The sequence below is a fragment of the Archocentrus centrarchus genome, chromosome 22 (genome assembly GCF_007364275.1).
Source record: "Archocentrus centrarchus isolate MPI-CPG fArcCen1 chromosome 22, fArcCen1, whole genome shotgun sequence".
Classification (NCBI taxonomy): Eukaryota; Metazoa; Chordata; class Actinopteri; order Cichliformes; family Cichlidae; genus Archocentrus; species Archocentrus centrarchus.
Window position 1 is genome coordinate 5,747,030 of NC_044367.1, and position 23,020 is coordinate 5,770,049.

At 40.5% G+C, this 23,020-nt stretch overlaps 1 protein-coding gene across 1 annotated transcript in view; it reads left to right on the forward strand.

The window, feature by feature from the left end:
• Positions 1-23,020, forward strand: part of npas3 (neuronal PAS domain protein 3) — a 372,546-nt gene that overhangs the window by 301,147 nt on the left and 48,379 nt on the right. Inside the window, exon 6 of the mRNA XM_030718927.1 lies at positions 5,341-5,521. Coding sequence (XP_030574787.1) covers positions 5,341-5,521 — 181 coding nt within the window. The remainder of the gene's footprint in view (positions 1-5,340; positions 5,522-23,020) is intronic.

The window sequence follows — 23,020 nt, forward strand, 5'->3', positions numbered from 1 at the left end:
GATCTAGAACTTTATTTTAGTTCATTTATTCAATCAGAATCCGAAGGTCATTTCTTTGTTTTAGCAGGGAAAATCGAGTTGCCCTTAAGTTAAATTTGACCATCAAATAATGCAGTTTGGACACATTGTGTTAGAGGAGCACCAACCCAGAGTGGAAGCACCTTGAAACTGCATTTTTTGTAATAACTAGCAGGGAGCAAAAAAGAGGTGTGCTTGCCTAGAAGTTTATGGAAAAACAGCCCTTTGCTTCTTTGCTCCATGACCTCAGTAAAAGAGACAGCGTTATGAATCACTTTTATTACCCCTAACCCTGACCCCTGCCCTAGCCCACCAACTAATAGCTGAGGAAAGTCTAATTGATTGGGAAACTCGTGTTTTACAGAGACCTCCACTTGGACTTTATGGTTTTCTGTTTTAAATATAGGCTTCACACAGCTGAACAGTGTGCAGCGCATACAAGTCTCTGCAGTAATTACAGCTGACAGCAGCCTCTTCCATCATACATACCCACGTCCTAAAATATGGAGAAGGGACTGATAAGGATGAGGAAGGACGAATATAAACACACACACACACACACGCGCTTTGATTCGCACGAACACACTCGCTTAACATTTGGATTCATTCGCAAAACACTTTCTCACTCACTCCGTGCTCATTTGACACGGTTATCACCGTCATTCTTATTGTCTTTTGTCACTTGATGTCCTTGTCTGGGAGGGCGAGTGAAGCGATAAAGCCAGCGTCTCTGTTGTGCTTTAATAAGTTTTATCTAAAGCAGACAAACAATGTCAAAATTCATACTGAGTCTGACGGGAGTGCTGATTTTTTTTTTTTTTTTTTTTTTTTTTACGCTGAGGTCACAACTCCGCCAACACATCCCTCAGTTTGTTTAACACCAGATATCAATATTGTGTTCTTTATCAGTGGTTTGAATCATTTCTTTGTTTTTCGGTAAAGGAGAGGTTAAAAATTCCCTGAAGATGGAACGCTGTTCCGGTGGAATCACATAAGTCGGATGTGTCCCTTTGTCATTTCCAGTCCATTTCAAGTCCTGCTTTTCCTGCGTGTGCCTGAGTGACCTGAACCAGCTTTGATACAGGGGACGTGCTTTATGTTCGTGTATCTGTTGTCCATCCTTTTCAAATAATACATAATGGGTAGATGGAAAAGAGGAAGCCTATTTTGATAAAGGTCTCGGGCTGAACTCTGACTACCCCACCATCTTTATAGAGCAGCGCTGACTGAACGTGATGCATTACTGGACATTTTAACAAATGTAAATGCCCACTTTTGTCATAGTTTATGCACCTTGAGTCCCAGACAGCTTTAATGTGCCAAATTTCCCTTCTCTTTGTTTATGATTTTGTTTATGGTGGAAATCTATGGTCCAGACAAACTCCACTTGGACATTTTTATGTCTCAGATGGATTTCAACACTGGAAACCTACTGTGTATGCTGAATTTGGGCACACCTTGCTATCCCTTATACCCAAGTTATTAGGTAAAAGAGAAAAACATGTTTAATGGTATTAAATCACTTGGCCAACCTCTGTATGTGGAAAGCTGGAAGGATAACTTGATGTATAGAGGTTGCTGTTGCCAAGGTTCCCAGCTGATTAAAAAACGTAGGTTGCCATACATCTTCAGCACAAGCTTTGGTAAAAAAAAAAAAAAAAAAAAAACAGAAACTGGCACAAACTGTGTGTGTGTGTTAAATCAGGAGTCACTTTATCCGCCAAGGAAACATATTGCATTTTGGCACGGTGGCACTGAGACAGAAACATACAGACAGATGTTAGTTTCCTTTCCTGGTGCCCTTTCACATGATAGTATAATGAATGTAGAGTAAAGGTATCTGCTTATAGCTTAAGCCACTTAGAAATTAGCACTGAAGAAATTCTACATTTTTAATTGGCATTGTTTTAATCTGTGCATCAGTTTCAAGTGAATACATTCAAAATTTGTGGGAGCCTTCAGCTTCTGCGTTGGCCTGGATTCTTTCATTTTGTGTCAGTTGGAACATTTTTCTTAGCATAATGATCTGAACCGATAGAGGTGAGAACTCAAATGTCCAAACGAGTCAGGTAAGCTTATATGTTTTTGATCTGCCAGCTTCCTATCGCAAAGTCTGTGCCAGATTCCACCAGTGTGTGAGCGGTGCAGCTAACAGTAGCATCTACCTGCATCAGGTGGGCGTAATGTGCGCTGCTCTGTCCACAGGCAGCTCCCTTGTCTAAACCACACGCAGCATTATCAGTACTTTCTTCTGAGAAGGGTCAACAACCTGTGTGTGTGGAGCTTTTAGCACTTCCACTTAAATTTAATGATTTTTACTGAATTGTCATTATCTTACATCACCTGACAGTTTTAGCTCATATATGAACATATTATGTAATTCCATCTCCTTTCTGTACTTCCAGTGTTAAATCAGACTTCGACTGTTTTAAGGTTTTATTTAGATTAAAAAAAAGTGGCATTACCCTCATGTCGTATCTGTGCTCAATTTGCGCTTCAAACTGACACATACTTGTCTACAGTAATGTGTTATTTCTCGGTCTGCTGCATGATAATTATTTTAAAGTGTTGTTGCAGCAAGTGTCAGAATGTCTAATTTCTTTTCTACATTGTTTCCTCTGTGTAATTAGCTCCACCAGTGACTTTATGTAAAATAGTTATGCCAAGTTTTAATTGATTAAAAGTCAGCGTGTTATTGCAAGGAAGAACAATGTAGATCCAATTAGCACTGTAATGTGTAAACATGAACACTAACTCCCATGGTGCACCAGGGTCTGAATGTGTGTGTGTATGTTATTCAGTGATCAGCCTCATTTCTTAATCATCACTTTCTGCTCCAGATGAGACTTTATGAGGGGACTAAATTGCCTTAAAGGGATTTCTTATTAAAGGGATTACACCCATGTAATCCCCTTTGTCCCAGTGGACCCCCAAAAAAACCCTGAACACACACACAAACATACATAACCAGATTAGCATGTGGAAATAAATGTGCGCAATCTTTTTGATATGCTACAAATGAAAACGCACGCAGTAAATGGCAGAACACAACCATCGCACCTCCGAAACTTGTGTACCTCATTACGTGTGTGTGTGTGTGTGTGTGTGCACATGTGTGCTACACAAAAAAAGTGTTTGCGCATTTCTAACCTTGACATGAATCTGTTTGTGCAAGGTGTGTGTTTTTCCTTTGTAAGCACCGCTGTGTGTGCATGTGTGTTTGTGTGTAGCGTAACGCTGTGGTTTTTAGACGGCGCTCGCTCGTCTCATCCCCAATTAACGAAGACAAATCCGCTGCCATCGCCACTAATGAGAGTCTTTAAGGTGAAGGGACTCTGTATTTATTTAATAAGAGGGAGCTTATTTATTCCATTTCCATAAGAAAGACAAAATGCTGCTGATTCTCCACGGCTGACAAGGGACGGATTAGAGAAGCAGGATGAGAGGAGGAGAGCGAGCAGGAGAGACGGGATGAAAGAGAGAGGGGTGGAGGTGTTAGCTTGCCTGTTAGAAACGTAATAACTTGTATAACTTTCTTACAGCAATATGCATTGATTTGATTGGTGAGCGAGAGATGGTGCAATTTTAAATAGGAAAACCAATCAAAAACAATATTCAAATTTTGAGCCCATTCTGTCAAATGAATGTAAGCTTCTGAGCTATCCTACTCTTCATGGTGTTCCACTCATATTTTACTGGCTTTGTGGGCCAATGCAGTCCAGAAATATTATCAAAGGATGATATTTCAGCAGTGGGAAAACCCACACAAACACGGGGAGAACATGTAAGCTCCACACAGAAAGGCCCCAGCCTTCTCGCTGTGAGGTAGCAGTGCTAATCACCACGCCACGGTGCTGCCGGGAACTCTTTCTGTTTGCAGTAATTTATACTTGGTGGCTTTGTTCTGTAACTTCCCTGCCCTAAATGGAAAGCTTGAAAAGGGGAGGGTAGCAAGAAGCCCCCCCCCAGCCCAGAGCAAAACAAGCATAAATGACAACAGATGTGACACTGATAGTCGGACACAGCGCAGGTGGAGGTGGGTTGCAGAGTACCTTGCAAGTGTGCAGCAACTGTGAGTCAGCTAAATTAATCGATTTGCCACATTTACGCCAAATTGAGCCACAAGCTGATCTGGGCAGTAATCTGCTCGGCTTGTGGCTGACCTTGGTATTTTTTTTTTTTTGACATGCCTCAACAAATGAACTGTGTACATAATATTTAACATATAAGCTTAAGTAATCGTTCCTAGAAAGAACACTTAAGATAGACAGTAACACATTTTTTTTTAAGTCAAATGCACTTTGATTGGTAACTACATGTTTACATGGTTTTCCTCAAGAACTTATTTCCTTTATTATGCATTTATTTAATGATTTATGAACCTGTTTTGTTATATGTTACTTCCAACTCTGTTTTTAGGTCAATTGTAACATCAGTACTCACATATATTCCACTTGACAATAAAAAAACAAAATAATAATTAATTAATTGTATAAAAAGAAACAATTTGGGGTTTTTTTAAAGTCATGATTCTTTTATTAAATTAAACAGTGCTTTGTGTTGGCCAATGTAGTTTGTCGTATACTATCTATTAAATTTATTTCTGCTGAGCATTTCAGTGGAGAAATACTAGCAGCTGTTCGCTTGGTGCTGGCATGGTGTGCGCGTGATTGTGTGTGTGATGTGCTACGAAATGTAATTTACTATTATGTTTGTTGCCTTGTCTGTATTTTAATGATAATCTGCAGAGGGACTGCAGATGAAAATGACCTAACTCTAGTACAGCAACTCAAATGGTGCCACGTTTACTTAATATGGTCCCTTACCAATGAAATACAATGGAGAGAAGAGAAAATAAAAAGAAGAGTAGTAATCATTAAGCCTGAATATTTTGCAGCAAACTGATCCATTTGGCTTTTCCAAGAGATTTTCCTATTAAGTGAGACCCCTAATTGCTTCCTTTCTCTACTTGCTCAATAACTCCATCTACAGCAGACTTTCAATGCATGTTCAATGCTTTTTGCTTTTTCAGGGAAATATAGATTAAAATATAGCCCTTCATCTGAAGGGTGGAGGAGAAAGAGGACACAATAAGCTGTAGAATAGGAGGAGGAAGAAGAAAGGTCAGCAAGTAAAGATGAAGATGACACCCTAAAGAGCAAAATGTCAGCAATTAACAATTTGCAGACTCTCCAAAAACCAACCACCATTTCGTCTCCGTAGGCGCCATATTTGAAATTTGAGTGAACAGTGTTTTTCAGCAACAGGAAAGTGGTTTGTGGGACAAAGGATGATTTTTAACAACTCTCATTATTTCTGCAGGTGGAGCTCACTGGCAGCAGTGTGTTTGACTACATCCACCCCGGCGATCACGTGGAGATGGCAGAGCAGCTCGGTATGAAGCTCCCTCCAGGCCGAGGGATGTCTCTATCCCAGGGAGCAGTCAACGAAGACGGGGCATCTTCGGCTTCTTCGTCGTCACACTCTGAGACCCCAGAACCAGGTAGGTAAACAGGGAAAAGCGGAATTAAATTGGGAAACTTTTATTTGTCATCCAGGGCAGTTTTAGCAAAGACCCTCAAGCTAAGAACAGAGGTAACAAAGGTTAAAACAGAAGGAAAGTTATGACAGCTGTGAAGTACGTAGGCATCAAAGTTAAGTCATCCATACGAGTACAAGGGACTTGAAAAATGAAATTTACAACAGGCTGTCCTTTCTAAGAGATTCATGACTGACTTTGATAAAACCAAAGGAGAATTGCAATGACTTTGACTAACACTGACAACTCAATACTTTTGACCCAGAATGCCTCCATATCCTCTTGAAAAGTTTGCAGATAACACTTTTGCATTTGATTTTTCAGGAAACAAAGTTGAAGCTGGATGAAATTTAAGTGGCGACTTAAACAGACTTATTGAACGAAATTGAAATGGCATCAAGGAGCATTTAAATGGCTTAATATATCAGTCAAATTGTAGGTGGCAGATTGAGCTGGAAGTGTTAGCCTTGGTGGAATATCTAAAGGGTCTCACGTCTGGATGTTTGAGACAGGAAGTCAGAATCTTGTTACCAAGGTGCAGCATCCAGGAAAAAATAGCTGCTCAAGACTGTAAACGTGTTTTTAATTTTGTTAAGTTGGGTATTTAAGCATGGGAGTCCATGGGGGTTGCTTTTGGACTCGCCTCACAGTGTCAGTGAGAGGAACTGCAGTTTTTGGTGCTTCTGTATTGGCTTCATTTTTCAGTCTGGAGGCTTCTCCTTGGTTACAACCCATTTCTCACTAACATTCTCTAACCTTGATGCCATCTTCTATCGTTTGTTGAATGTTTGAATAAATTGATTCAACACAGTGTAGAGCCATCACTGCTGTAAACTGGGAAAGGACACATTCCTCATTGAGATTCTTTGCCTTGTCTCCTCCATCCATTTATCCCTCCATCCTCTCCTGCACCACATGTTCAAGACTTTTTACCTTCCAAATGTTTTTCACTGTGGTCACGCTCCCTCCCTCTCTCTCTCTCTCTCTCTCTCTCTCTCTCTCTCTCTCATGCTGATGATAATTTAAGTATTAGGGGAAAATCCATTTATAAATTAAACAAAATGACTTGATATCCATCGAGTCCCTTAGTTCATCAGCCTGTTCAAACAAGGAGTTGAAGATTGGCTTCGCGGCAGCCGGGGTCTTCGGAGACGGCACCGTAATTAGATCTGCCGCGGATTTATTCTTGACTGATTGGTGCAGCTGATGGATGGGTGGGGGCTTTAAATTAATTGAAGTTCCACATTTGAGGTTTTTATTCCCCCATTTTTTTTCTTTGACATTCTGCAAACCTCTAACCTAGTCCCCCCTATCCTCTAAACAGGAGATGGATAGAAAGGACATATAAATGGTCATCGATATCATTTTGTCTGAAGAGAAAGAAAAGCGGTAGAAACTAAACATGGATAGGCATAGAAGAAAAGTGAGAGTTTAAATGAATTTCTTAGTGATTCCTAAAGTTAATTTGACCACACAGTGAAAAAGAGCAAGAGAGAAAAGAAAGGAATCAGGACAAAGGTGTTTGTTCTCCCATGTTAATTTGCCTAGAGAGATGGAAAGAAAGCGAGGCAGGGGATGTAGGGACATGTTTGAATGTGCATGAGTGCTTAGCAATGTTAATTTGTCCAGAGAAAGAGAGAGAAAAGGGAGGGAGAGGTTTCAGACAGATATGTATGGATGTGACAGAGCGCTCCCCAATGATAACTTGACCAGAGAGAGAGAGGAAGAGGGAGGATTAGGATTCATGTATGTGTTATTTAATGTTAATTTGCCTTTGGAGAGAGAAAGGGGAGGGGTGGTGGGGGGGCAGCAGAGCTGGTATGAATTTGTATGAGTTTTTCCCAGGAGAAGGAGGCTTATTTCAGGTGTTCAGGGTAACAGTGCTGTTCGTCTCAACCTCCCATATTATAAATTGAATGTTTTTCAGTTCTTTCACTGATGCTTGTTTTTTGGGGTTGGATTATGTATATAGTGAGATACAGGAGCATCAGCCGGTCCTCTGTCTTTCTCAGTGACTCTACATCCACAGTAGGGGTGGGTGGTACACTGGTGCAGTGGTTAGCACTGTGGCCTCAGAGGTAATGTAGACTGAAGTTCCTGGTTTGAATCTCGTGGTTAGCTGGAGCCTTTATGTGTGGCGTTTAGATCTTCTCCCTGTGTCTGCATGGGTTTCCTGTCACAGGGGGTACAGGAAGGACCTAAACACAGGACTTACAAACTCATACACACACACACACAACACACAGGCCAATCAAAGGAATTAGACACAGCTGGGGAAATGAGGCACAGGTGAAACTAATCGAGGTTGATGACACAAAGGAAGTAAAACAAAATGCAAACCACAGGTGACACATGATTACCAAAATAAGATAGGAAATGAATAACTGGAACACTGAACACAGGAGAACTTGATGCTGGAGGGCAGAATAGAAAAAACATCTGAAGGAACAACTAAACTCTAATACAACCAAGCACTGAAATTGATAACTTAGACTCAAAATACTAATGAACATACATGAAAAATAAACTGTAAGCAGTTTTAGAAAAAAGGAACCAGAAATTTAAAAGACCAAAACTCAGAACTCTGGGTTCAGTTACTCTGACTTTGTCAGAGTTGATATTGAGCTGGTGATTGTTAACTTGTAGATAATGTGTATAAATTAATATATAGAACACAGCACTGTACAAATTTGTAGCTGGATTCAAGAAATAAGATCCACCTCACCACTGTTTGAAAATTTATCAACAGTTAATGTCAGTGTTGATCAATACAGAGTTGTTCCACAGATCAACTTTGTCCAGAGATGAAACATTTTTATCCCGATGGTTGCGGGAGTGATGGACAGACTTGGTACATTAGTGTCAAGAGGCATTGAAGCTGGCTCACAATCTCACTGAGACAATTTTTGTTTGGTTTTCCTTTAATTATCACCCCTGTGTATATAGCAGAATTGTGGATGTCCACTTTAAATCATAGACTCTTTGATGACAATGGTTGTGAGCAGTTATGTTAATACATGGCCAGTCCTCTATGGAAACTTGCCTGAGAAGCAGTGGCGTCACTCTGAAAACAGTCTTATCCTCAATTCCCAGCTTTTAAATCTCTATCTAAATGTTCCAGGCCATAGACAGTCGAGACTCATTCAAATTCTGTGCCGTTTTTCTTGCTGCACCCAGCCCTTATAAAGCCACAGCCTTCCAGGATCAACAGAACACAGCCAGTTACAATATCATGGACTGAGTGTGACGTGTGCTATGGCTGCCAAATGCAGATATTTTTCCTCCATTCAGTGAGGTAAACAGAACAAAGAAAAAATTGACAAACACTTACCTAACTTCTATCATCTCATAAAGAAAGTGATATTTGTATAAAAAGAAAAAGTATCTTGTGTGTTCAAATATGCAAAAAGCCAATCGGAAAATATATATAATATCCATATAGGTTAAGCATTCATTGAGCTTTTGCAGCTGTTTATTTCTTCTCCTCCCTCTTTTCCTCCTTGAGGTGCCTTTGCTCCTTTGGTCCTCCTTCCCCAGCATTCCTCTGGATATCATCTCTGTGCACCCTGGAGCTTCCTTATGCCAGTGGTTAAGTGGGTAATTTTATGGCTCTTGGGGGAGTTTTTGTTTTGTTTTGTTTTGTTTTTTTCAAGCTTACCTTATATGGATGATAGTGAGTTGCTGGATTTTATTGTATAGTTTGTGAATCTTAAAACATCTCATTTTAAAGCAAAGTCAGAACAGCCTGTTTGTTACAAAGGACATTCGTGTTCGAGGGTACAAAGACAGGGATAACTTAATCTCGGGCCTTGCATTAAGTTCAGTTCAGTCAGGACCACTATAGTCAAAAGCAGATTTTTTTTTCTTATGTCAATCTGAAATAAGTTATATTTGGTGATATGTCTCTGTTCTGGGACTTCCCATCTTCATGCACATGTTGAATGCTATAGGCAGGGAGAGCAGCAGCAAAAGAGCTTAGAAAAGAGCAGCTTCAAAAACAGCAGCTGTAAGTCCAACACAGTAAATAAGAAAGTAAGAGCTGGGTTGGAGATGGTTGGAGGTTGGAGGGGCTTGCAGACACTCAGCGATTGTGGGCAAGCTGGAATTAGCCCAATATGGGATTAGCCAGTTGTATATTTAAGTAGAGGTATCAAACGAGCCATCAGCTCATTTTACTGTGATTGTGCCCACACTGTGCCCAATTATCCATCCATCCATCCATCCATCCATCCATCCTCTTCTGCTTATCCAATTCACGGTCACAGGTGGGCTGGAGCCTATCCCAGCTGCTACAGGGCAAGAGGTGGGGTACACTCTGCACAGGTCACCAGAATGTCACAGGGCTAACACAGACAGACAGACAACCATTCACACTCCGATTCACACCTATGGCCAAGTCGAAATTTGATACAGCATGTGAACCCCAGCATTGGCTCATTGCAGGTGGCCATTAAAGAAGATCAGTAAAATGTACATGAATGTTTATGGTTAGTGTTTAAAAGATTATGGAATATTATTATTTGTGGAATGACTTCAGGGAGTCTTTTGATCAGTCCCAAACATTCTGCAGCAGGACAGTGAGTCCAGATATCTGAGAAGAGTAAAGAGTCCTGTAACACATGGAGGGGTACCCACAGAGCCATGATCTCAGTATTAGGTAGTCAGACATCAGTGGATTTCCAGTTAACTGCCTACAACTTATTGTCCTGTTTGCTAAATCCAGGAGACTGTCCACATTTCAAGGAGCTGAAAGTTGTCTTTCCCATGTGAACTCCAGCAGTCTCAATTTGAAAAAGAATTTATTAACTGGCTTTACCTCATTGGCTGCTCTGTTGTAATATATCAGAAAGCTGACCCCATCATTTTAATCACAGTCACGCTCATAAAGTATTGAAATTGGAGTTAAAACATGAGATGACCTTGGAGGAGAGAGCTTCCTTTGAAGCTCAACGCTTCTATTTTCAACACCCTCTTGCAGTTAAAGAGAGTCATCTTTAAAAGCGCATGACGCAATTTGACTAATATCAGTCAAACTGAGCCTGAGAGGCTCGGCATCTCTAACTGTTCTGAAGGGTGAGTGGTTGAAAATTATTACTCCTAAGTGTAATTCAGAGTCTGACGAAGAGGAGGAAAACTCTCCATGCAGCCCTTATTTTCCCTCACTTCAGTATCTTCTTTACATATCATCAGTTCAGGGTCGCACAGACGTTGGTAATGCAGCTGATGTCTGCCGGCTGTTGACTTTGACCTTTGACATCCTTACAATGAAGGAAGTGATTAATGGTTGCATGCTTTTACAAGCAGAAATATATTCCTGACCTGCAAGCGTTTGTCAGTGGTAATGTTTTTGAAAACTTGTTTTGTTGCAGTAAGGCTGCTAAAAGTTTTCTGGATAAATTCTAAATGCTTTTGCCGTAGTGCAGGAGCTTTTGCAAGATTTTATTTATACGTTGTCCAAACCAGTGTATTTATAATAATGTTACTAAAGATAATTTTGTGTTTAACCCTAATTTTTTGTTGCCTCTTGCAAATGAAATGACCAAATGAGCGATTCAACAAAATCTTAAGATCCTGCCTCAAACATACAACCAGTTACTAAAACTCATCCCCATCTTCTGTGGACGAAATACTGACTAAACACAAGATTTTTGGAGTTTTAAAGAGAGGCTTGCACAGCATTGTTTAAATGTGAAATGCACTGACTTTTAACCTCAACCCTGCTCCAAGGCAGCAATTAGTTTGAGTACTTTGTTTTATATTGCAAAAAATAACTAAACTTGGTGATGATATAAAGCGACCTGAATAACACGTCACTGTCAAATTCTATACAACTTGGATAACTGTGTAATTGTGAATCCTAACCTGTCATCCAATTTGGTTTGCTCCACTCACCAGGTCCACTGATCTAAGAGGTCATCCATGGAAACTGTTTAAAAATGGCATTTATAAGGAAAAAAATGTATATGATTGACAACCATCTGTCAATCACTGCCCTCCACGAGCATACAGCTTTAATCTTGACAAGATTGGTTTTGCAAATCTGGTGAGAATCCAGCTGCTTGAAATGTCATATAGATCCTTATATAGAAAATGTGCTGGAACTACAACATGCCCTGCCACTGGACACTAAGTAACTGAACAGCAACTGGATTTGACGCTCAGATTCATATCCCCCTTGCAAAATCTGTTTGTGTTTGTGCAGACACTTGATTTGATAGTTTTTTCCCATGAGTTCTTGAAAGGGAGAGCATCTTTAAATGCATCACCAAGAGAGCTTGATCCTGTTTTGCTTTCAGAAGTTTGCTGTTCAGCAGCATTCTTACATCTCTGATGTCACAAAGTGATTTTTGAACACAGCAAGAGGGCAAGATTTCAAAAACCATCCCCTCCTCAAACATGACCACACAATGATGACACCTCTGACAGAAAAATGACAGTGAGATGTTACATCCCTCGTTTCCTTTGCCTTACTATCCAAACTCAAGATTAGGTCTTTGCTGCTTTAATGATCTCATTTGCCTTCAGGCTTCAGTACACTTTAGACTATCTCTGCCTAAACAGGAAGAAAACGCCAGAGAAAATGCATGTATGTTCACATTTCCAGTTTCAGTTTTTCTTTGCTTTTGTGTCATCAAGTTAAACTTCAGCTGTAAAATTTGACTCTCAGGACAGAGCAGCACTTGCTCTGGTTAAACACCTGCCTGCTATTTACACTCACTTTCATTCTCATTCACTCCATCATCATAAAAGTTTGCACTTAATTGAGTATTTACTTCAATTTTCTCTCATCAGAGGGCAGAATTACTGAGAAAACCACTCCAGTTTCAAAGTCTTTCTGGAAGTAAGAGTAATTCTGCCCTCCAGGAAAACACCATAAGTTCTCCATTACTAGCTGCTTGCAGTCTAATTGTCCGTGGCATTGCCTTATTTCAACATCATAAGTCTTTGATTATTGTTGCTAATTATGCTATTAGCACAATGGAGGGGAATAATTCGTCATAATCACTCGCATTTATCATAATTACCCAAGTTTACAGTCACCTACGTTTAATGTCATGTAGAGTAGCCATTGGCAGCGGCTGCTGCCCAAGGACAAATTTACTAAGAGTGTGTGTGTGTGTGTGTGTGTGTGTGTGTGTGTGTGTGTGTGTGTGTGTGTGTGTGTGTGTGTGTGTGTGTGTGTGTGTGTGTGTTCAGTAGTGGAGTGTGTTTGTATTTGCATTTGAAATGTCACTTGTACTCCAGGACAGGAGGCAAAGGTCAAATCTGGAGGGATATTTACACACGCACACACTGCTCTATTGTAGTACACACTCCAGTCGTCATTCACCGCTTTCTCTGAGCCTCCTTTGATGAAATCTTTTTGTTTTCCTCAAAGGCTTTTAGAATTTCCTACATACAGGTGGGCATTAAGCACTTTTTAGTGTGCTATAATTCATATAGTACACTATAGCTAAGTGGCAAACAGCACATTTTAAAGATTTATTTACTTGTTTTGTTTTGTTTTCTTCAAAAGGGAAAAGGCTCCTGAGCAGCTTGTTTTGGTCATTTTATGTTTAATTTCTCTCTAAGCCGATCATTTGGAGGCCTATTATGATTTATTCGGGTGCAGAATCCAGTCCTTGAGAGAAAACACTTTTCTCGCTTCTTCTTTTACTTTGGCAATTTATTTTCTTCTCTTCTTTTATTTCCTGCTTTTGTCGCTTTTCCATCCTCTTCAGTTCTCCAGTTTTCATTGGTTTCTCTGTTGTCAACCACTGACCAGAGTGCTGAACATGGGAACAAACACACCAGCACAAGAGAAAATACAATAGATAGGAAAGAAATTACAGCACAAAATAAAAGCATCAATAAAATACACAGTTAAACAGTAAAAATAAATAAAAAAACAATAAACAATAAAACAAATAATAAATAATAAAATTTAAATAAAATTTAAAAAAAAAAAGTAAAATGAACATCTCAAACTGGGTTGAAAGCCAAGGGGCAGAGGTGGGTCTTAAGAGTATCTTTAAAAATGCCCAGTGAAGATATAATACACTGCTTAAAAAAATTAAAGGAACCCTTTTTAATCAGACTATAGCATTAAGTCAGTTAAACCTCTGGGATATTGATCTGGTCAGTTAAGTAGCAGAGGGGGTTGTTAATCAGTTTTAGCTGCTTTGGTGTTCGTGAAATTACAAACAGGTGCACTAGAGGGGCAACAATGAGACAACCCTCAAAACAGGAATGGTTTTACAGGTGGAGGCCACTCGCATTTTTCCATCCTCATCTTTTCTGATTGTTTTTTTCACTAGTTTTGTATTTGAATAGGATCCGTATCACTACTGGTAACATGAGGTGATACCTGGACCCTACAGAGGTCGCAGAGGTAATCCCACTCCTCCAGGATGGCACATCTATACGTGCCATTGCCAGAAGGTTTCCTGTGTCTCCCAGCACAGTCTCAAGAGCATGGAGGAGATTCCAGGAGACAGACAGTTACTCTAGGAGAGCTGGACAGGGCCATAGAAGGTACTTAACTCATCAGCAGGACCAGTGTCGGCTCCTTTGTGCAAGGAGGAGCAGGATGGGCACTGCGAGAGCTACAAAATGACCTCCAGCAGGTCACTGGTGTGAATGTCTCTGACCAAACAATCAGAAATAGACTTCATGAGGGTGACCTGAGGGCCCAACATCCTCTAGTGGGTCCTGTACTTACTGCCTGGCACCGTGGAGCCCAATTCACATTTGTCATAGAATACCAGAATTGGCAAGCCTACCACTGGCACTCTGTGCTTTTCATAGATCAGAGCAGGTTCACCCTGAGCACATGTGACAGACGTGAAAGAGTGTGGAGAAGCCATGGAGAACATCATGCTGCCTGTAACATCATTCGGCATGACCAGTCAGTGATGGTCTGCACTGAGGCACATCCATGGAGGGATGCACAGACCTCTACAGGCTAACAACACCCTAATTGCCATTAGGTATCAGGATGAAATCCTTGGAGCCATTGTCAGATCCTACACTGGTGTAGTGGGTCCTGGGTTCCTCCTGGTGCACGACAGTGCCCAACCTCATGTGGCAAGACTGTGCAGGCAGTTCCTGGAGGATGAAGGAAATGATACCATTGACTGGCCCTCGTGCTCGCCTGACCTAAATCCAGTAGAACACCTCTGAGACATTATTGTTTTGTCCATCTAACACTACCAGGCTGCACCTCAGACTGTCCAGGAGCTCAGCGATGCCCTGGTCCAGATGTGAGAGGAGAATCCCCCAGGATGCCAACAGTTGTCTCATTAGGAGCATGCCCCAATGTTGTCAGACATGTATACAAGCACGTGGGGGCCATACAAACTGCTGAGTACCATTTTGAGTAGCTGCAATGAAATTTTGGGCAAAATGGACTGGCATGTTGCATCATTTTTCCACTTTAATTTGATTTAATTTTTGGGGTATTTGTTCTGTTGGTTGATAGCTTTCAGTTCCACAATGTGGCATCCTTTCATTCCTAACACATTACCCAGTCCATATCAGTATACATATCCAGCATGATTTTTTTCCCCCATTGAAGTCTGATGTGTTTTCAAAGTTTTCCTTTAATTTTTTGAGCATTATATTGTCTTTCCATTGCCAGTTGTCAGCCTGGTTGTTTTCCCTACCTCATTGTTGGTTTTATTTTCTTATTACCTTATTTATTTTATTCAATGGCTTTGTGTATTTATGTCTCAATTAATATTGTAGATCAAATATTGCAGATTTTTTTTACAGCAGGAAAAAGTGGCAAAAATTTATATAAGGAGGCAGGAGAGTAGTCATGTTGTAAATCATAAAACTGTAGACCAGGACACTGCACTGCACTTTCACTTTGTTAAATTTGCTATTTGATTTCACTCGGTTGGCACAGTGGCATCACGAGAAGGCTCTTGGTTCGAGCCTTGTGTGGTCTATGTTTGTTAGATTTATTGGTGATTCTTTCGGCACACGTTATAGGGCGGCAGCTTACAGCATATCACCATTTGCAGCCAACAGGGTGGACATTTTATTGACAATGACTCAGGCACTCCTATGACTGTGAATCCCCCTTTATAGGCCAGGCTGGAGAGCTAATAATGATAACATTTATTAGATGACTGTATTTCTTAAATAATCCAATTAGTGAGCGATAGCTAGCACTAGCACGCAGTTACCTACAGTCTTAACAGAAGAACACATTTTCTCTCACAGTTTCAAAGTGCTGACACATAAATCCGTTCTGTTGTTCAGACCTGCTAAATGATTTCTATACAGCAGATCCTCTAAACTCCACACTCAGTGGGAAAATTAGTCACAATGGATTTAGTGAAAGTGCTCAGATTAATTAAATCAGTGTCTTTTTTTAAGCAAAGCAATAAAACCACTTGAGGCAAACAAAGAACTTTTCAGAAGCAGAGGATTATTACTACAGCAAAATTATCCGTTTGGTTAAGTTTTATTAAACTGCCACCCGCTCGCCACTGCTCTAAATGGAATCTTTAGAGTACACAATGGCCAATCACACACCATTATTATTAGAGTTTTCTAATTAGGCTTCTTAACGAGGACGGGGCTGTTTACAATGGAAGCCGGAGCTGTTCAGATAACGGCAGCAGAGGACAGGACGGCACCGGACGGCAAATAAAGCGCTCCTCTCTGCTATCTTTCTGTCACAGCAATGATAACATGGGAACTCTTCAAGGTCCAAGACTCAACTTTTAATTTGTGGGGAGGCAAGAAGGGTGTGTGTGCGTGTGAGTGTGTGTGTGTGTGTGTGTGTGTGTGTGTGTGTGTTAGCTCAAACTAAGTTTAAAGAGTGTGAGGAGGTGTGAGGAGAACAAAGTGTCTTTAAGTTTGAATTTTACAGCAAAGCACAGGAATAAAAAAAGGCACAGACTAAAGGAAAGAAGAAGAAGAGAAAAGAAGAGAAGTTCAAGAGACAGAAATCAGGAAATAATGTTTAACAGGCCAGTCATTGAAATATAACAGAAAAGAAGGATAGAAAAGTAAAAAGGGACAAAATGGATCCAGTTTTTTAAAAAGTAATGGAAGAAAAAGAGTAGCACTTAATCAAGAAAAGAAAAGAAACTTAATGAATAAATAATAGACCAGAAGTGTGGTAAAAGAAAATATCTATTTATCATAAGGAAGGAAGGAAGGAAAAATTAGGCTTTAAAACAAACAAGCTTACAAGTTTTCTGACTGTGGAAGGACAAATGGAAGGAGGGAGAAATGGGTTTTAAAGCAAGTTAGCTTGCACGTTTTTCCATTGGTAAAAATGAAGAAAGAAAATGAGAGGAAAGAAGAAAGATCTGAGATTTCAAGTAACAAAGATGAATCAAAAAAGGGGGCCTGAAGTTTAAACTGAACATCACATCGCAACATAAAGTGAGACATTATAGAACATCAAGACACGGCCAAAGGTCACAGCTCTGTACCAACACAAGGTCACATTTCCATCATTTCATAGGACCTGTATTTATTTCCTGGAGACCCGAACCTTACCCTAAACTTTAACCTAAAGCCCAAAGACTTTCATTATGAGGAGCAATACCAGCCCTGTAATAAACTGTGCAGGATATACACCGCCTCTTGCAGTATGGGTGCTTGATCCAGCCCCCCAGCACTACTGTGTTGTATTTATACACACTAGAACAGAAAATGTGGATTAATCTGCAGCTGAAAAATATTCCATACCACATTTCCTCCTGTTTGACTGTTTGTGACACGTTTCTTACAGATAAACTTAATTGAGGTTTCACAGCCAGCACTCCATGACCTACAACAGATCTTTTGATGTTCTTGTCTCAATCAGAGCTCGGAGATGACCCTCTTCAAAGCCTCAGTAGAAATAGCTATCATGTAAAACAATGTGTGCATGTCTGTTCCATCTGATCAGACACAATAAGTCATAGTTTGTGTTCATCAGGAGCCAGCACAAGTCTTCACAGACATGTTTGTAAAACCAGTTAGCAGCTCAATGAACACGGCCGCCGCATCTATTCCTCCTCACGCCTTCCTCTGATTACGGATGCTAATCTGTTCAGTTCATCCATCTGTCCCTCTCTCTGCTGCCGCCTGGATTCAATTACACCAAGCATGCTCCTCGCTCTGCTGTCCTCGTCCTCTCTGTTTCTTCTTCCTTCTCATCCTGTTCTGTTTCTTGTGTTGTTTTTTTTTTCGACTTCCCTTTCTTGTTTGGTTGTCTTTTATCTGGGGACGCTGCACTCGTCTGGCCAAACATGAACAGAGGGACGGGGAGATAGTTAGAAATTAAAAGAGAAGAAATAACAACAGAAGGACTCAGAGACACAAAGGGGGAGGGAAGTGAAGACTGAGTCTGAATTGATTTAACAGAGAAATCGGCAGTTTAGAAAAACTATCCTGGGCAGTGATGCATTGATTTAACTTTAAATGTCAACTTTAGCCACTAGTTAAATGTATTCAAATGTATTTGAAATTGTGTTGTTGAAACGCAAACATCTGTAAAATTCAATAAGTCCATTAGAAGCTAGCTATTAACCAAATGCTGATGATACAATATGATATTATTTTAGAAGCAGGTTGTTCGTTGATGAGTCAAACTCCAAGAGAACACATTATTTCAGTGTGGCTGATGTACCAGCTAAAAATAACCTGCTTATTTTCTCCCTGCTGTTCGTCACTAAGAGCCAAACAAACTAACAATAATGATCAGTTATGATGCGATCTACGCTGACATGATTTGCCAGAAAAGTAGCCACTCACTGTGGTGACTAATGAATAGCTAGGTACCCTCAGTATCTACTTTTTTTTTAAATGCAGAGTGGAGTATAAACAAAGTAAATAAGGTGAATGAGAAACAGTGCATTATGTGAACCCCCCAGCAGACTAGGCCTATAGCAGCATAACTAAGGGATGGTTCAGGGTCACCTGATCCAGCCCTAACTATAAGCTTTATCATAAAGGAAAGTTTTAAGCCTAATCTTAAAAATAGAGAGGGTGTCTGTCTCCCGAATCCAAGCTGGAAGCTGGTTCCACAGAAGAGGCGCCTGAAAGCTGAAGGCTCTGCCTCCCATTCTACTCTTAAGTATCCTAGGAACCACAAGTAAGCCAGCAGTCTGAGAGCGAAGTGCTCTGTTGGGGTGATATGGTACTATGAGGTCTTTGAGATAAGATGGTGCCTGATTATTCAAGACCTTGTATGTGAGGAGAAGAATTTTAAATTCTATTCTAGATTTAACAGGGAGCCAATGAAGAGAAGCCAATATGGAAGAAATCTGCTCTCTCTTTCTAGTCCCTGTCAGTACTCTAGCTGCAGCATTTTGGATCAGCTGAAGGCTTTTCAGGAAGCTTTTAGGACAGCCTGATAATAATGAATTACAATAATCCAGCCTAGAAGAAATAAATGCATGAATGAGCTTTTCAGCATCAGTCTGAGAAAGGATGTTTCTAATTTTAGAAATATTGCGCAAATGCAAAAAAGCGGTCCTACATATTTGTTTAATATGTGCATTGAAGGACATATCCTGGTCAAAAATGACTCCAAGATTTCTCACAGTGTTACTGGAGGCCAAAGTAATGCCATCCAGAGTAAGTATCTGGTTAGACACCATGTTTCTAAGATTTGTGGGGCCGAGAACAAGAATTTCAATTTTATCTGAATTTAGAAGCAGGAAATTAGAGGTCATCCAGGCCTTAATATCTTTAAGACATTCCTGCACTTTAACTAATTGATGTGTGTCATCTGGCTTCATTGATAGGTAAAGCTGAGTATCATCTGCATAACAATGAAGATTGATGCAGTGCTTTCTAATAATACTGCCTAAGGGAAGCATGTATAATGTAAATAAAATTGGTCCTAGCACAGAACCCTGTGGAACTCCATAATTAACCTTAGTGTGTGAAGAAGACTCCCCATTTACATGAACAAATTGGAGTCTATGAGATAAATATGATTCAAACCACTGCAGTGCAGTACCTTTAATACCTATAGTATGCTCTAATCTCTGTAATAGAATGTTATGGTCAACAGTATCAAAAGCTGCACTGAGGTCCAACAGGACAAGAACAGAGATGAGTCCACTGTCAGAGGCTCTAAGAAGATCATTTGTAACCTTCACTAATGCTGTTTCTGTACTGTGATGAATTCTGAAACCTGACTGAAACTCTTCAAATAAACCGTTCCTCTGCAGATGATCAGTTAGCTGTTTTACAACTACTCTTTCAAGAATCTTTGAGAGAAAAGGAAGGTTGGAGATTGGCCTATAATTAGCTAAGACAACTGGGTCAAGTGATGGCTTTTTAAGCAGAGGTTTAATTACAGCCACCTTGAAGGTCTGTGGTACATAGCCAACTAATAAAGACTGATTGATCATTTTTAAGATTGAAGCATCAATAATTGGAAAGACTTCTTTGAACAGTCTAGTAGGAATGGGATCTAACAAACATGTTGCTGGTTTGGAGGAAGTAACTATTGAAGTTAACTCTGAAAGATCAACTGGAGCAAAAGAGTCTAAACAAATACCAGCAGTGCTGAAAGCAGCCGAACATGAAGAATAATCTTTGGGATGGTTATGAATAATTTTTTCTCTAATGTCTAAAATTTTATTTGTAAAGAAATCCATGAAGTCACTACTAGTTAACGTGAAAGGAATACTTGGCTCTACAGAGCTCTGACTCTTTGTCAGCCTGGCTACAGTGCTGAAAAGAAACCTGGGGTTGTTCTTATTTTCTTCAATTAATGATGAATAGTAAGATGTCCTAGCTTTACGGAGGGCTTTTTTATAGAGCAACAAACTCTTTTTCCAGGCTAAATGAGCATCTTCTAATTTAGTGAGACGCCATTCCCTCTCAAGCTTTCGGGTTATCTGCTTTAAGCTGTGCGTTTGTGAATTATACCACGGAGTCAGGCACTTCTGATTTGAAGCTTTCCTTTTCAGAGGAGCCACAGTATCCAAAGTTATATGCAGTGAGGATGTAAAACTATTGACGAGATAATCAACCTCACTGGGAGCAGAGTTTAGGTAGCTGCTCTGCACTGTGTTGGCACATGGCACTGAAGAGCATAACAATGAAGGAATTAGATCCTTAAACTTAGTTACAGCACTTTCAGAAAGACTTCTACTGTAATAAAACTTATTCCCCGCTGCTGTGTAATCCATTAAAGTAAATGTAAATGTTACTAAGAAATGATCAGACAGGAGGGGGCTTTCAGGGAATACTGTTAAGTCTTCAGTTTCTATGCCATATGTTAGGACAAGATCCAGAGTATGATTAAAGTGGTGGGTGGGCTCCTTTACATTTTGAGAGAAGCCAATTGAATCTAACAATAGATTAAATGCAGTGTTGAGGCTGTCATTCTCAGCATCTACATGGATGTTAAAATCACCCACTATAATTATTTTATCTGAACTGAGCACTAAATCAGATAAAAAGTCTGAGAAATCAGACAGAAACTCTGAGTAGGGACCAGGTGGACGATAGATAATAACAAATAAAACAGCTTTTTGATTTTCCCAATTAGGATGGACAAGACTAAGAGTCAGGCTTTCAAAAGAATGAAAACTTTGTCTGGGTCTTTGATTAATTAATAAACTGGAATTGAAGATTGCAGCTAATCCTCCTCCTCGACCTGTGCTTCGAGCATTCTGACAGTTACTGTGACTCGGAGGTGTTGATTCATTTAAACTAACATATTCATCCTGCTGTAACCAGGTTTCTGTAAGGCAGAATAAATCAATACGTTGATCAATTATTAAATCATTTACTAACAGGGACTTGGAAGAGAGAGACCTAATGTTTAATAATCCACATTTAATTGTTTTATTTTTTGGTGCAGTTGATGAAGCTGTATTATTTATTGTTTTTGAATTTTTATGCTTAAATAGCTTTTTGCTGATTTTAGCTTTGGTGTTTGGTGGTCTGGGAGCAGGCACCGACTCTATGGGGATGGGGTTTTGGGGGGATGGCAGGAGGAGAGAAGCGGCAGAGAGGCGTGTAAGACTGCAACTCTGCTTCCTGGTCTCAACCCTGGGTAGTCAGTTTTTAGGAGGGTTAATAAATTTGGCCAGATTTCTAGAAATGAGAGCTGCTCCATCCAAAGTGGGATGGATGCCGTCTCTCCTAACAAGACCAGGTTTTCCCCAGAAACTTTGCCAATTATCTATGAAGCCCACGTCATTTTTTGGACACCACTCAGACAGCCAGCGATTCAAGGAGAACATGCGGCTAAACATGTCGCTCCTGGTCTGATTGGGGAGGGGCCCAGAGAAAACTACAGAGTCCGACATCGTTTTAGCAAAGTTACACACCGAGTCAATATTAATTTTAGTGACCTCCGATTGGCGTAACCGGGTGTCATTACTGCCGACGTGAATAACGATCTTACCAAATCTACGATTAGCCTTAGCCAGCAGTTTCAAATTTCCATGAATGTCACCTGCTCTGGCCCCTGGAAGACATTTGACTATGGTCGCCGGTGTCTCTAGCTTCACGTTTCTCAAAACAGAGTCACCAATAACCAGAGTTTGTTCCTCGGCGGGTGTGTCGCCGAGTGGAGAAAAACGGTTAGAGACGTGAACAGGTTGGTGGTGTACCCGGGGCTTCTGCTTAGGACTACGCTTCCTCCTCACCGTCACCCAGCTGGCCTGTTTTCCCTGCTGCTCGGGATCTGCTGGGGGGGAGCTAACGGCGGCTAAGCTACCATGGTCCGCACCCGCTACAGGGGCCTGGCTAGATGTAGGTTTTTCCAGGGTGCGGAGCCGAGTCTCCAGTTCAGAAAGCCTGGCCTCCAGAGCTACAAACAGACTACATTTATTACAAGTACCGTTACTGCTAAAGGAGGCCGAGGAGTAACCAAACATGTGACACCCAGAGCAGGAAAGTGCAGAGAGACAGGAGAAGAAGCCATGCTGGTAGTGAGTCGGCTAAGGGCTAAGCTACTAGCTGAGCTAAGCTAGCGAATTTCTAAAAACAAATAAAGTGAGTAATGTGAATACAGGTGATTCAGCAAAGAGTATGCTATTTAAAGTAGGTGAAGATTACACTAAAATATGTTATTATTCAGATAAATCGAGTTATACAGATATAACAGCTAACAGACAGCAAAACACTGTGCTCCGAAACAGGAACAGGAAGTGATACAATACCGCAGTGAGAGCCAACACCAAGTCTATGAAGAGGATGAAAAGTGGAAAGGCAGTTAGTCCAGTTAATAAACCTATGGCAGTATGGAGATGTCTAGGAGAAAGGGCAGTGGAGTTCCTAACCAGACTGTTTAACACAATCCTGGAGAATGAGAAGGTGCCTGAGGAATGTGGATGGAGCATACTGGCACCAGTTGTCAAGAACAAAGGTGGAGAGCTGTAGTAACTACAGAAGAATAAAGTTGATGAGCCATACCATGAAGCTAGGTTTGCTTTGAGAGTGTTGATGGAGAACTATAGAGAAGGTTGCACTGTGTCTTTGTGGCTGTAGAGAAAGCAA